At 52.6% G+C, this 14,373-nt stretch overlaps 1 protein-coding gene across 1 annotated transcript in view; it reads right to left on the bottom strand.

Moving 5' to 3' along the window:
- LOC140735756 (potassium/sodium hyperpolarization-activated cyclic nucleotide-gated channel 3-like) overlaps window positions 1-14,373 on the bottom strand; it is a 61,576-nt gene that overhangs the window by 35,099 nt on the left and 12,104 nt on the right. Inside the window, exons 2-5 of the mRNA XM_073061203.1 lie at window positions 13,389-13,818; window positions 10,074-10,235; window positions 7,796-8,014; window positions 6,645-6,791 (exon numbers count right to left, since the gene is read on the bottom strand). Of these exons, the coding sequence (XP_072917304.1) occupies window positions 6,645-6,791; window positions 7,796-8,014; window positions 10,074-10,235; window positions 13,389-13,818 (958 nt within the window). The remainder of the gene's footprint in view (window positions 1-6,644; window positions 6,792-7,795; window positions 8,015-10,073; window positions 10,236-13,388; window positions 13,819-14,373) is intronic.

The raw sequence follows: 14,373 nt of genomic DNA, 5'->3' as shown, positions 1-14,373 counted from the left end.
TACTGTGCGAGTTGGTGATGAGACCCGGGTGTTTACTGTGCGAGTTGGTGATGAGACCCGGGTGTTTACTGTACGAGTTGGTGATGAGACCCGGGTGTTTACTGTACGAGTTGGTGATGAGACCCGGGTGTTTACTGTACGAGTTGGTGATGAGACCCGGGTGTTTACTGTGAGAGTTGGTGATGAGACCCGGGTGTTTACTGTACGAGTTGGTGATGAGACCCGGGTGTTTACTGTGCGAGTTGGTGATGAGACCCGGGTGTTTACTGTACGAGTTGGTGATGAGACCCGGGTGTTTACTGTGCGAGTTGGTGATGAGACCCGGGTGTTTACTGTGCGAGTTGGTGATGAGACCCGGGTGTTTACTGTGAGAGTTGGTGATGAGACCCGGGTGTTTACTGTACGAGTTGGTGATGAGACCCGGGTGTTTACTGTGAGAGTTGGTGATGAGACCCGGGTGTTTACTGTACGAGTTGGTGATGAGACCCGGGTGTTTACTGTGCGAGTTGGTGATGAGACCCGGGTGTTTACTGTGCGAGTTGGTGATGAGACCCGGGTGTTTACTGTACGAGTTGGTGATGAGACCCGGGTGTTTACTGTGCGAGTTGGTGATGAGACCCGGGTGTTTACTGTACGAGTTGGTGATGAGACCCGGGTGTTTACTGTACGAGTTGGTGATGAGACCCGGGTGTTTACTGTACGAGTTGGTGATGAGACCCGGGTGTTTACTGTGCGAGTTGGTGATGAGACCCGGGTGTTTACTGTGCGAGTTGGTGATGAGACCCGGGTGTTTACTGTACGAGTTGGTGATGAGACCCGGGTGTTTACTGTACGAGTTGGTGATGAGACCCGGGTGTTTACTGTGCGAGTTGGTGATGAGACCCGGGTGTTTACTGTACGAGTTGGTGATGAGACCCGGGTGTTTACTGTGCGAGTTGGTGATGAGACCCGGGTGTTTACTGTACGAGTTGGTGATGAGACCCGGGTGTTTACTGTGCGAGTTGGTGATGAGACCCGGGTGTTTACTGTGAGAGTTGGTGATGAGACCCGGGTGTTTACTGTACGAGTTGGTGATGAGACCCGGGTGTTTACTGTGCGAGTTGGTGATGAGACCCGGGTGTTTACTGTACGAGTTGGTGATGAGACCCGGGTGTTTACTGTGCGAGTTGGTGATGAGACCCGGGTGTTTACTGTGCGAGTTGGTGATGAGACCCGGGTGTTTACTGTGCGAGTTGGTGATGAGACCCGGGTGTTTACTGTACGAGTTGGTGATGAGACCCGGGTGTTTACTGTGCGAGTTGGTGATGAGACCCGGGTGTTTACTGTGCGAGTTGGTGATGAGACCCGGGTGTTTACTGTACGAGTTGGTGATGAGACCCGGGTGTTTACTGTACGAGTTGGTGATGAGACCCGGGTGTTTACTGTACGAGTTGGTGATGAGACCCGGGTGTTTACTGTACGAGTTGGTGATGAGACCCGGGTGTTTACTGTGCGAGTTGGTGATGAGACCCGGGTGTTTACTGTGCGAGTTGGTGATGAGACCCGGGTGCTTACTGTGCGAGTTGGTGATGAGACCCGGGTGTTTACTGTGCGAGTTGGTGATGAGACCCGGGTGTTTACTGTACGAGTTGGTGATGAGACCCGGGTGTTTACTGTGCGAGTTGGTGATGAGACCCGGGTGTTTACTGTACGAGTTGGTGATGAGACCCGGGTGTTTACTGTGAGAGTTGGTGATGAGACCCGGGTGTTTACTGTGCGAGTTGGTGATGAGACCCGGGTGTTTACTGTACGAGTTGGTGATGAGACCCGGGTGTTTACTGTGCGAGTTGGTGATGAGACCCGGGTGTTTACTGTGCGAGTTGGTGATGAGACCCGGGTGTTTACTGTACGAGTTGGTGATGAGACCCGGGTGTTTACTGTGCGAGTTGGTGATGAGACCCGGGTGTTTACTGTGAGAGTTGGTGATGAGACCCGGGTGTTTACTGTGAGAGTTGGTGATGAGACCCGGGTGTTTACTGTACGAGTTGGTGATGAGACCCGGGTGTTTACTGTGCGAGTTGGTGATGAGACCCGGGTGTTTACTGTGCGAGTTGGTGATGAGACCCGGGTGTTTACTGTACGAGTTGGTGATGAGACCCGGGTGTTTACTGTGCGAGTTGGTGATGAGACCCGGGTGTTTACTGTGCGAGTTGGTGATGAGACCCGGGTGTTTACTGTACGAGTTGGTGATGAGACCCGGGTGTTTACTGTACGAGTTGGTGATGAGACCCGGGTGTTTACTGTACGAGTTGGTGATGAGACCCGGGTGTTTACTGTACGAGTTGGTGATGAGACCCGGGTGTTTACTGTGCGAGTTGGTGATGAGACCCGGGTGTTTACTGTGCGAGTTGGTGATGAGACCCGGGTGTTTACTGTGCGAGTTGGTGATGAGACCCGGGTGTTTACTGTGCGAGTTGGTGATGAGACCCGGGTGTTTACTGTACGAGTTGGTGATGAGACCCGGGTGTTTACTGTGCGAGTTGGTGATGAGACCCGGGTGTTTACTGTGCGAGTTGGTGATGAGACCCGGGTGTTTACTGTGCGAGTTGGTGATGAGACCCGGGTGTTTACTGTGCGAGTTGGTGATGAGACCCGGGTGTTTACTGTACGAGTTGGTGATGAGACCCGGGTGTTTACTGTGAGAGTTGGTGATGAGACCCGGGTGTTTACTGTACGAGTTGGTGATGAGACCCGGGTGTTTACTGTGCGAGTTGGTGATGAGACCCGGGTGTTTACTGTGAGAGTTGGTGATGAGACCCGGGTGTTTACTGTACGAGTTGGTGATGAGACCCGGGTGTTTACTGTGAGAGTTGGTGATGAGACCCGGGTGTTTACTGTACGAGTTGGTGATGAGACCCGGGTGTTTACTGTGCGAGTTGGTGATGAGACCCGGGTGTTTACTGTGCGAGTTGGTGATGAGACCCGGGTGTTTACTGTACGAGTTGGTGATGAGACCCGGGTGTTTACTGTGCGAGTTGGTGATGAGACCCGGGTGTTTACTGTACGAGTTGGTGATGAGACCCGGGTGTTTACTGTACGAGTTGGTGATGAGACCCGGGTGTTTACTGTACGAGTTGGTGATGAGACCCGGGTGTTTACTGTGCGAGTTGGTGATGAGACCCGGGTGTTTACTGTGCGAGTTGGTGATGAGACCCGGGTGTTTACTGTGAGAGTTGGTGATGAGACCCGGGTGTTTACTGTGAGAGTTGGTGATGAGACCCGGGTGTTTACTGTGCGAGTTGGTGATGAGACCCGGGTGTTTACTGAGCATCGGAGATGAGATTCAGGTGTTTACTGAGGGGCGGTGATGAAATCTGGGTGTTACCAAAGGTCGGTGATGTGGGTGTTTACTCAGGGAGAATGATCATATATGGTGTTTACTGAAGATCAGCAATGAGATGTGGATCTTTACTGAGGGTCAGTGGTGGGGACCCAGGTATTTACTGAGGGTCAGTGATGGGGACCCGGTTGTTTACTGATGGTCAGTAATGGGACCTGGGTATTTACTGAGGGTGGGTGATGGGAACCTGTGTGTTTTTACTGTGGATCTTTAACACGACCTGGGTATTTACTGAGGGTCAGTGATGGGGGCCCGGGTGTTTACTGAGGGTCGGTGATGGGGACCTGGGTGTTTACTGAGGGTCGGTGATGGGGACCTGGTGTTAATTGTGGGTGAGTGATGGGGACCCGGGTGTTTATTTTGGGTGGGTGATGGGGACCCGGGTGTTTACTGAGTATCTGTGATGGGGACCCGGGTGTTTACTGAGAGTCGGTGATGGGGGCCCGGGTGTTTATTGTGGGTGGGTGGTGGGGACCCAGTTGTTTACTGAGTATCTGTGATGGGGACCCAGGTGTTTACTGAGGGTCAGTGATGGGGACCCGTGTGTTTATTTTTGGTGGGTGATGGGGACCCGTGTGTTTACTGAGGGTCGGTGATGGGGACCCGTGTGTTTATTTTTGGTGGGTGATGGGGACCCGGGTGTTAATTGTGGGTGAGTGATGGGGGCCCGGGTATTTACTGAGGGTCGGTGGTGGGGACCCGAGTGTTTTCTGAGGGTCAGTGATGGGGACCCGGGTGTTTACTGAGGGTCGGTGATGGGGACCCGTGTGTTTATTTTTGGTGGGTGATGGGGACCCGGGTGTTAATTGTGGGTGAGTGATGGGGGCCCAGGTATTTACTGAGGGTCAGTGGTGGGGACCCGGGTGTTTACTGAGGGTCAGTGGTGGGGACCCGGGTGTTTACTGAGTATCTGTGATGGGGGCCCGGGTGTTTATTTTTGGTGGGTGATGGGGACCCGGGTGTTAATTGTGGGTGAGTGATGGGGGCCCAGGTATTTACTGAGGGTCAGTGGTGAGGACCCGGGTGTTTACTGAGGGTCAGTGGTGGGGACCCGGGTGTTTACTGAGTATCTGTGATGGGGGCCCGGGTGTTTACTGAGGGTCAGTGATGGGGACCCGGGTGTTTACTGAGGGTCGGTGATGGGGACCCGGGTGTTTACTGAGTATCTGTGATGGGGACCCAGGTGTTTACTGAGAGTCGGTGATGGGGGCCCGGGTGTTTATTGTGGGTGGGTGGTGGGGACCCAGTTGTTTACTGAGTATCTGTGATGGGGACCCAGGTGTTTACTGAGGGTCGGTGATGGGGACCCGTGTGTTTATTTTTGGTGGGTGATGGGGACCCGGGTGTTAATTGTGGGTGAGTGATGGGGGCCCGGGTATTTACTGAGGGTCGGTGGTGGCGACCCGGGTGTTTACTGAGGGTCAGTGATGGGGACCCGTGTGTTTATTTTTGGTGGGTGATGGGGACCCGGGTGTTAATTGTGGGTGAGTGATGGGGGCCCGGGTATTTACTGAGGGTCGGTGGTGGGGACCCGAGTGTTTTCTGAGGGTCAGTGATGGGGACCCGGGTGTTTACTGAGGGTCGGTGATGGGGACCCGTGTGTTTATTTTTGGTGGGTGATGGGGACCCGGGTGTTAATTGTGGGTGAGTGATGGGGGCCCGGGTATTTACTGAGGGTCGGTGGTGGGGACCTGGGTGTTTACTGAGGGTCAGTGATGGGGACCCGGGTGTTTACTGAGGGTCGGTGATGGGGACCCGTGTGTTTATTTTTGGTGGGTGATGGGGACCCGGGTGTTAATTGTGGGTGAGTGATGGGGCCCGGGTATTTACTGAGGGTCGGTGGTGGCGACCCGGGTGTTTACTGAGGGTCAGTGATGGGGACCTGGGTGTTTACTGAGGGTCGGTGATGGGGACCCGTGTGTTTACTGAGGGTCGGTGATGGGGACCCATGTGTTTACTGAGGGTGAGTGATGGGGACCCGGGTGTTTACTGAGGGTCAGTGATGGGGACCCGGGTGTTTACTGAGGGTCGGTGATGGGGACCCATGTGTTTATTTTTGGTGGGTGATGGGGACCCGGGTGTTAATTGTGGGTGAGTGATGGGGGCCCAGGTATTTACTGAGGGTCAGTGGTGGGGACCCGGGTGTTTACTGAGGGTGGGTGATGGGGGCCCGGGTATTTACTGAGGGTCTGTGGTGGCGACCTGGGTATTTACTGAGGGTCAGTGATGGGGGCCCGGGTGTTTACTGATGGTCAGTAATGGGACCTGGGTATTTACTGAGGGTGGGTGATAGGAACCTGTGTGTTTTTACTGTGGATCTTTAACGCAACCTGGGTGTTTACTGAGGGTCAGTGATGGGGGCCCGGGTGTTTACTGAGGGTCGGTGATGGGGACCTGGGTGTTTACTGAGGGTCGGTGATGGGGACCCGGGTGTTTACTGAGGATCAGTGATGGGGACCCGGGTGTTAATTGTGGGTGAGTGATGGGGGCCCGGGTATTTACTGAGGGTCGGTGGTGGCGACCCGGGTGTTTACTGAGGGTCAGTGATGGGGACCCGGGTGTTTACTGAGGGTCGGTGATGGGGACCCGTGTGTTTACTGAGGGTCGGTGATGGGGACCCGTGTGTTTACTGAGGGTCAGTGATGGGGACCCGGGTGTTTATTGTGGGTGGGTGATGGGGGCCCGGGTGTTTATTGTGGGTGGGTGGTGGGGACCCGGGTGTTTACTGAGGGTGGGTGATGGGGACCCGGGTGTTTACTGAGGGTCAGTGATGGGGACCCAGGTGTTTACTGAGGGTCGGTGTTGGGGACCCAGGTGTTTACTGAGGATCAGTGATGGGGACCCGGGTGTTTACTGAGGGTCAGTGGTGGGGACCTGGGTGTTTACTGAGGGTCAGTGATGGGGACCCGGGTGTTTACTGAGGGTCGCTGATGGGGACCCGGGTGTTTACTGAGGGTGGGTGATGGGGGCCCGGGTGTTTATTGTGGGTGGGTGATGGGGGCCCGGGTGTTTATTGTGGGTGGGTGGTGGGGACCCAGGTGTTTACTGAGGGTGGGTGATGGGGACCCGGGTGTTTACTGAGGGTCAGTGATGGGGACCCGGGTGTTTACTGAGGGTCACTGATGGGGACCCGGGTGTTTACTGAGAGTGGGTGATGGGGGCCAGGCATTTATTTCGGCCGGTGCCCTTATCTCCCAGGGTGGAGTGGTGCCTGTGTCCCCCATCCCGCCCCCACGGGTGCAGATTTCTCTCCCCGATCACGCACCTCACGCAGAGGCACACTAAGCTCGCCCAGGATGTTCTCCTCGTCGAACATCTTGCCCTGGTAGCGATGCTCGTAGTATTCGTGTATCCTCTGCCGCATGTCGGCGGGCAGCTTGTGGAAGGACATGTACTGCTCCACCTGCTTGTACTGTGGAGAGACCGGGACACGTGTCAGCATCTGAACTCTGGCCCCAGGACGCTGCCCCTACCCACAGCCAGCTGACCGATACCCACACTCGGGCACGTCCGGACACTCAGACCTGCATGCTGTACCCACACATTCTAATGCTGTAAACAATCCCCTGCCCAAGAGAATACACCACACTGTGTGTCTCTCTCCCCTCCCCATGGTCTCCACAACTGTTTCTCTAGTTCCTGCCCTCCCTCTTTTCCTCATTCTCCGTCTTCTTTTCCCAGTCTCCTCCCTCCTCTTCCTCTCTCCCCACTTCAATCTCACTGCATTTCTCCTTGTTGCTTTCCAGCCCCTCCCTCCTCCCTCACCCTCTCCTCAACAACTTCTCCCTGCCCATCGCTCCTTTCAATCTCTCTTGCTCTCTCCCCATTGTCTTTTCTTCAACCTTGTCCCCTTACTCCCCCGCTAAACACCTCCCCTCTCCCACTTACCCCTCACCTTCTCCCCATTTTGCCCTCTCTTTCACCCATTCTCCCCTCCCTTACTCTCTCCTGTCCCTCTCTTCCCCTCTCCCACCTTTTCTTACCCTCTTGCTGTCCTCACATCCTCCCTCCACACCCCCCTCAGCCAATTCCTCCTCTTTCCCCTCCTTCCACCTACCCCTTGTTTATCAGCTTAGCCCTCTCATCTCCCTCACACCCTCTCTACTGATCCTTCCTCCTCTCTCTCTCACCCTCCCCCTTGCTTGTCTTCTCTTCCTCTCCTTCTCTCCTATATCCCTCCCCTCCCTCTTTCCATCTCTGCTGCCTCCCCCTTTGCCTCCCATGCCCCCTCTTTTCCCCACCCCTTCCCCTTCTCGCAACCCCCACCTTCTCCTACTCCCCCCGCCCCGTCCACCCCTCTGTTTCCCTTTCTAACCTCTCGCCCTCCCCTGATCTCCTGCCCTGTCCATCGCTGCCCCTCTCTGCCCCTCACTCCCCCCCCCCCCCCCATCTCTAGCTTAGCCCGGCGCTGCCCACCTTCTCCTGGTACTGCCTCCGAGACGAGTCGAGGGACTGGATGAGTGCGGTGGCGTGGCCGATGAACATGGCGTAGCAGGTGGCTCCCACGATCATGCTGAGCATTGTGAGCCAGACGTCGGTCATGCCCTGCGGGGCCTGCTGCCCATAGCCGATGCACAGCATGTGGCTCATGGCCTTGAAGAGGGCGTGCGAGTACTGCTTCCCCCATGAGTCGTTCTGTCGGTGGTAGAGCAGCATGTCAGAGAGCAGCAGCAGGCCAGCCTGGACCCCTCTGCTGGGCCAGACTGCAGTGCAGCCCGACCCCGGGCTCAACACAGGATGGGGGTCGGCCTGTTCCGCAATCTGGCACAGCAGGAGATCCAGAATGAACTGACAGGTCACTTCTGTAGTTCAGTCTCATCTGACACCTCATGTGTAGGCCAACATGGGAGCATACACAAGAACCGGCCCTCCATACCACCATGCTAATTAAACCCCCAGCTAACCCCTTCTCCCTCCACCCTCCATCCCTCCACCCTCTGCTCATTTAAACACCTCGACTGTATCTGCCTGTTCAAGGCACCCGCCTTTCCCTGTGTAAACAAAAACTTGCCCTGTCCTGAATGCATGCCCTCCAGTGTCAGACATTTTGACTCTGGGAGCAAGATTCTGGCTGTCTGCTCTAAGCAATCCTTTCATAATTTTAAACTACCATTAAGGGCCCTCAGCACCACAATCTATTGGCAAACTTCAACTCGTTCAGAACGCCGCTGCTAGACTTTTAACTAAAAGTAGGGTGAGGGAGCACACCACTCCCAACCTAACCTCTCAGCATTGGCTTCCTGCATCTATTAGAATTTCTCTTACTTGTTCTTAAAGCTCTCACTGGTCTGGGACCATCACAGAATCTCTTCCATTCTATAATCCTGCTCGAGCTCTCAGATCTTCTTCCGCTGGTCTAATCAATCGGATTCTTGAACAGACCTCTTGTATGACAAGATGGGCCATTGGCCTCACTATCAACCTGGTTATGATCTTGCACCTCATCGTTTACCTGCAGTTCCTCCGTAGCTGTTACACTTCATTCTGCATTGTTTCTGTTTTACCTTGCTCTCTCAGCGTGCTGTGAAATCCTCTTACTGAATCCTAGTTTTACACGGCCGGTAAAACATCAGCCCACGTGGCTGTGCTGACTGGGATGCCAATTCCAACTAATCCCCTCTCCCTGCACATGATGCATATCCTGCAACCTCACCTCACTTTTTTAATGTATCATTTCTGTTTTTGCACAATCTTTAACCTATTCAATATACCGGTGACACCAGTGGCGATGCTGGAGCTGCCAGTCCCATGGGAAGATCGCTTGGAAGAGGAAGGAAGCTCTCCACGTACACAGGACTGGATAGCACTGTCAGCAGGCTGGATGGAGAGCGAGGTGTCTCCCAGTGGAGGTTGGCTGTCGGGGATTTGCAGCCCGTTCCTTAGCCAGAGCCTTCAGCAGTTTGGGCATCGAGGGAGAGAGGAAGAGGAGAGCCATCCGCAGTACCACCGATGCGGCAGAGCGGGTCTCAAGATGGCTGCGGCTCAAGAGAGGGGAGCCATGGAGTCATGTGTAGCTAGCCATCTGGACACAAGCTGGGGTCTGATCAGCCCCGGCTGGGTCACCTGGAGGAGGGTGTATGATGTTGAAACACCCGATGATTCCAGGAACATCACTGATGATGTGTCCAGAAGCATCAGTAGATGTATGCACACAGCTGCATACTATAATTGATTTTTTTTCTCTCTTCTTCTAGGTTATGTATTGCATTGAGCTGCTGCTGCTAAGTTAACAAATTTCACGTCACATGCCGGTGATGATAAACCTGATCCTGATATCCAGATGCCTGTCTAAATGCGTCTCTGCTGTACCTGTCTCCATCACCACCACTCCTGGCAACACATTACAGGTACCTACTGCTCTGTATAAAATCAAACTTGCCCACCCATCTCCTTTAAACTTTTCCCCTCTCATCTTAAACCAATACCCTCTAATATTTGACATTTCCACCCTGGAGGGGGGATGTATTTACCCTATCACACCTCTCAATTTTATATACTGTATTTATGTACTAATTTTGCTTTCATTCTCTCCCAGTTCTGACAAAAGCATCTTTGACCTGAAATATTTGACCCGTCTCTTCCTCCGTGGATGCTGCCCAACCTGTCGGATATTTCCAGTATCTCTATTTCGGATTCCCAGCACCTGTAGATCTTTGCTGGATTTTTCCGCCGTCCCCCCCCCACAAGCACTTACCACCATGCGGTTGATGGAGACCCAGCAATCCTCTGGAAAGTCCTGGAGCATGGGAACGAGGAATTGGAGGCAGCCATCCCAGTGGCACAGCAAGAGCATCATCCCGATGAGGTTGACAATCCTCACCACTGCACTGGCGAGGTCGTAGGTCATGTGGAAAATCTGACCAATAGAGCAAGAGAGACGGTGAGGCTGGGTTCTTCAACCTGCCCTGTGATTGGTTGCCCACCGGTGGGTAGAGGAAGGGGGTGACACGTTTGAGTCTGGCTGAGGAGTGAGGAACTAGAGAGGGAGCAGAGTGGGTTTACAAGGATGTTACAAGGTGAGGAAAATTGTCGCGATGGAGGAGGATTGGATAGGCTGGGCTGGAACAGATGAAGGCAAGCTAAATTGGCATGGATAAGTTGTGAGGGTCTAGGTAACAGAGATACAGCTGGTACAGCCACTGCCTCACAGCACTAGCCCAGGTCCGTTTCAGCCTCCAGTGCTGTCTGTGTGGAGTCTGCACGTTCCCCCAGCTATACTACTTGCTAAGTGTTATACACAATTTCAGCATCACTCCCTAACACAAGAGCCTCGCTCCGGACTTCCCCACTGGTGGAACACGGTCAAAAGCAGGCAACCACCACCCCACTCACCCTGGACATCCACTCTTCTCCCCTCTCCCATCAGGTACAAACGCCTGAGCACTCGAGCCACCAGGCTCAAGGACAGCTTCTCCCCGACTGTGAATGGTTCCCTAGTACAATAAGACTGCACAATCTACCTTGTTATGCCCTTGCACCCACTGAGCTACCCACCGCCTAGCAGCCTTAGCCTAATCACAGGGCAATTTACAAGGACCAACCGGTACGTCTTGGACTGTGAGAGGGAACCTCAGCACCTGCAGGAAACTCGCACGCTCACCAGAAGGACGTACAAACTTCTTACAGACAGCGCAAGGACTGAACGTAATTTGGTGCAGTGCGGCTCGAAGGGCCAGCTCCACACCGTATCCCAAAGACGTGGCGGGTGGGTTAGTTGATCGTTGTAAATTGTCCCATGACTCGGCTAGGGTTAATTAGGTTTGTCAGGGTTAGCTGGGGCGGCACTGCTCGAAGGCCGGAAGGGCCAGCTCCACACCGTATCACTAAATAAACTAAACGAGTGAAATATTCCAGCACATCGCAGCAACCAGCTCCCCTCCACGGACTCTGTTTACACTTCTCACTGCCTCAGTGAAGCAGCCAGCAGAATCAAAGACCCCTCCCACCCAGACATTCTCTCTTCTCCCCCCCTTCCATCGGACAGAAGATACGAAAGCCTAAACCCTCGGACCGTCAGGCGCAGGGACAGTTTCTACTCCCACTGTCGTCAGACCACTGAACGGTTCCCTAGTACGATTGACCTCACAACCTACCTCGCTATGATCTTGCACCTCACCATCGACCCACCCTGTACTCTCTCTGTGTAGCTATTCCGCTTTATTCTGCACTCTGTTATTGATTTGCCTTGTTCTACCTCAATGCACTGATCTGTATGAACAAAACCAGCTTTTCACTGTATCTTATAATAAACCAATACCAAGTCCAATTCCAGCAGTTGAACCATCTCCTTCAGGTCTCGCCAGCAGCCAGTGAGGGATGCTTTGGGATGTGTTAATAAGGTCCCGAAGAAAGGATATTTCATGCATTTAGCTGTGGTAAAAAAGCAAACAGTCCAAATGAGTAAATGAGTTTCGCCAGGCTAATTCCTGGGATGAGAGGCTTGTCCTATCAGGAGGGGTTGGGTTAGTATCCTTTAGAGTTCAGGAAAATGAAGGGTGATCTTATTTGAAAGAGCCTGAATAAGAATAATAGGGTACCACAATGGTTTAGATGGCAGAGACCCAAGTTTGAACTCGGCCCCCAGTGCTGTCTGTGCGGAGTTTGCATGTTTCCCTTTTAATAGTATCTTCCGACGATCTGGGGGGTGTTTGGTGTTGGGTCCGCTACTTTTCACATTATATGTCGATGATCTGGATGATGGAACTGGTGATGTTGTGGCCAGGGGTGCAGACGATTCAGGGATAGGTGGGGGGGGGGGGGCGCAGGAAGTCTGCAGAAGGACTCGGACAGATTGGGAGAATGAGCAAAGATGTGGGAGATGGAATGCAGTCTGGGCATGCACTTCGGTAAAAAGAATAAAGGAACTGGCTACTGTCTAAACAAGAAGCAAATTCAGAAATTGGAAGTGAAAGGGACTTGGGAGTCCTTGTGCAGGATTTCATAAAGGTTAACATACAGGTTGAGTCGGTGGTGGAGAAGGCAAATGCAGTGTTAGCACTAATTTCAAACGGACTAGAGTATAAAAGCAAGGATGTAATCTGTTATAAGTCACTGGAGTATTGTGAGCAGTTTTGGGCCCCTTATTTAGAAAAGGATGCGCTGGCATTGGAGAGGTTACAGACGAGGTTCACAAGAATTATCCTAGAATTGAAAGGGTTAATATATGAGGAGCATTTGATGGCTCTGGGCCTGCGCTCACTGGAGTTTAGAAGATTGAGGGGAGATCTCATTGAAAACTACTGAATATTGAAAGGCCTGGGTAGAGTGGATGTGGAGAGAATGTTTCCCATAGCAGGGGCAGCCTCAGAATAGAAGGATGTCCCTTCACAACGGAGATGAGGAGGGGTTTCTCATTAGAGGGTGGTGAATCTGTGGAATTCAGATGGGCATGGAGGCCTAATCATTGGGTGTGTTTAAAATGGTGGTTGATAAGCTTTTGCAGGGAAATCTGCAAATGCTGGAAATTCAAGCAACACACACACAAAATGCTGGTGGAAGCCCCTCCCCCACCCACTTTCAAATCTCTTACTATCTTTCCTTTCGGTTAGTCCTGACGAAGGGTCTCGGCCCGAAACGTCGACAGCGCTTCTCCCTATAGATGCTGCCTGGCCTGCTGCGTTCCACCAGCATTTTGTGTGTGTTGATAAGCTTTTGATTAGTCATGATGTCAAAGGTTACAGGGAGAAGGCAGGAGAACGGAGTTGAGAAGGAAAATTGACCGAATGTCAGAGCAAGTCTTAATTGTCTGAATGGTCTAATTTTGCTCCTGTGTCATAAGGTCTTTTTAATTGGCTGCTGTAAGTTGCCCTCTAGGTAAGCCAGGAAGGTAAGATTATAGATAGAGGGGATCGTGAGGGCAATGAGAGGGGATCCAGAGGAGCAGTGAAATCAAAAAGGGAGAAGATCAGGGGAACGTTTTGGGAATGTGCTACCTGGGAATTGGGAAGGGGAAGGAGTGAGGGATTAAGTCACAGATGAGGAGAGTTGCAAAGGGCCAGCCAGCGTTTACCTCCTCCCACTGATGTATGTATCGTATTAGACGGGAGAGGCGCAGGAGCCGGAGTAAACTGAGGATCTTGGCGAATCTCACAATCCTCAGTGCCCTGGCCGTCTTGTAAACCTCGGAGTCCACCCTCGTCTCCAGGTCCACGATGAGGAAGACGTAGTCGACAGGGATGGAGGAGACAAAGTCCACCAAGAACCAGCTCTTTAGATACTTCATCTTGATGGTGTGAGGGTCCAGGATGATCTCCGTGTTGTCCTCCACCACGATGCCCGTCCTGAAGTTGAGCACCAGGTCAATGAGGAAGAAGGTGTCTGACACCACGTTGAAGACGATCCAGGGAGGGGTGTTCTCGTCTTTGAAGAAGGTGATTCCCACTGGTAGGATGATCAGGTTGCCCACCATCAGCAGCAGCATGGCCAGATCCCAGTAAAACCTGCCGGAACAAGCAGTTAGTGTTAAGTGACAGTAAGTATATGGCCTTTGAACTTTAGACTTCTCACCCTCTGGTATTAGACGTAGTGACGCCAGGGAGAAGATAGCAGTTGTCTAAATCTACCTACACCTTTCATGATTTTTCAAACATCTATCTTGCCTCTCCTTACCAGCCGCCGCTCCAGAGAAAATCCTATTGTCCCTAAAGTAAAGAGACAGCTCACCATTAACGGCAAGGCGTTTAACAGCATTGAAGAGCAGAACGATCTTGGATCCAAGTCCACAGCCCTGAAAGTGGCTACACAGGTTGATAGGGTGGTTAAGGAGGCATCTGACATGCTTACCTTTACTAGTCGAGACTTAGGTCCAAGAGGAAGATTCAGGATCGGAATTATGTTTAACATCACTGGCACGTGTCGTGATATTTGTTTTACAGCAACAGTGCAATACGTAGTAACAAAAACTATAAGTTACAGGAAGAAAATATATAAAAAGTTAAATAAGAGGGGCAAAAAGAGAAAAAAGGGTAGTGAGGTTATGTTCAAGGGTTCAATGT

The sequence above is a fragment of the Hemitrygon akajei genome, chromosome 11 (genome assembly GCF_048418815.1).
Source record: "Hemitrygon akajei chromosome 11, sHemAka1.3, whole genome shotgun sequence".
Taxonomy (NCBI): Eukaryota; Metazoa; Chordata; class Chondrichthyes; order Myliobatiformes; family Dasyatidae; genus Hemitrygon; species Hemitrygon akajei.
This window is presented reverse-complemented; position numbering and strand designations above follow the sequence as displayed.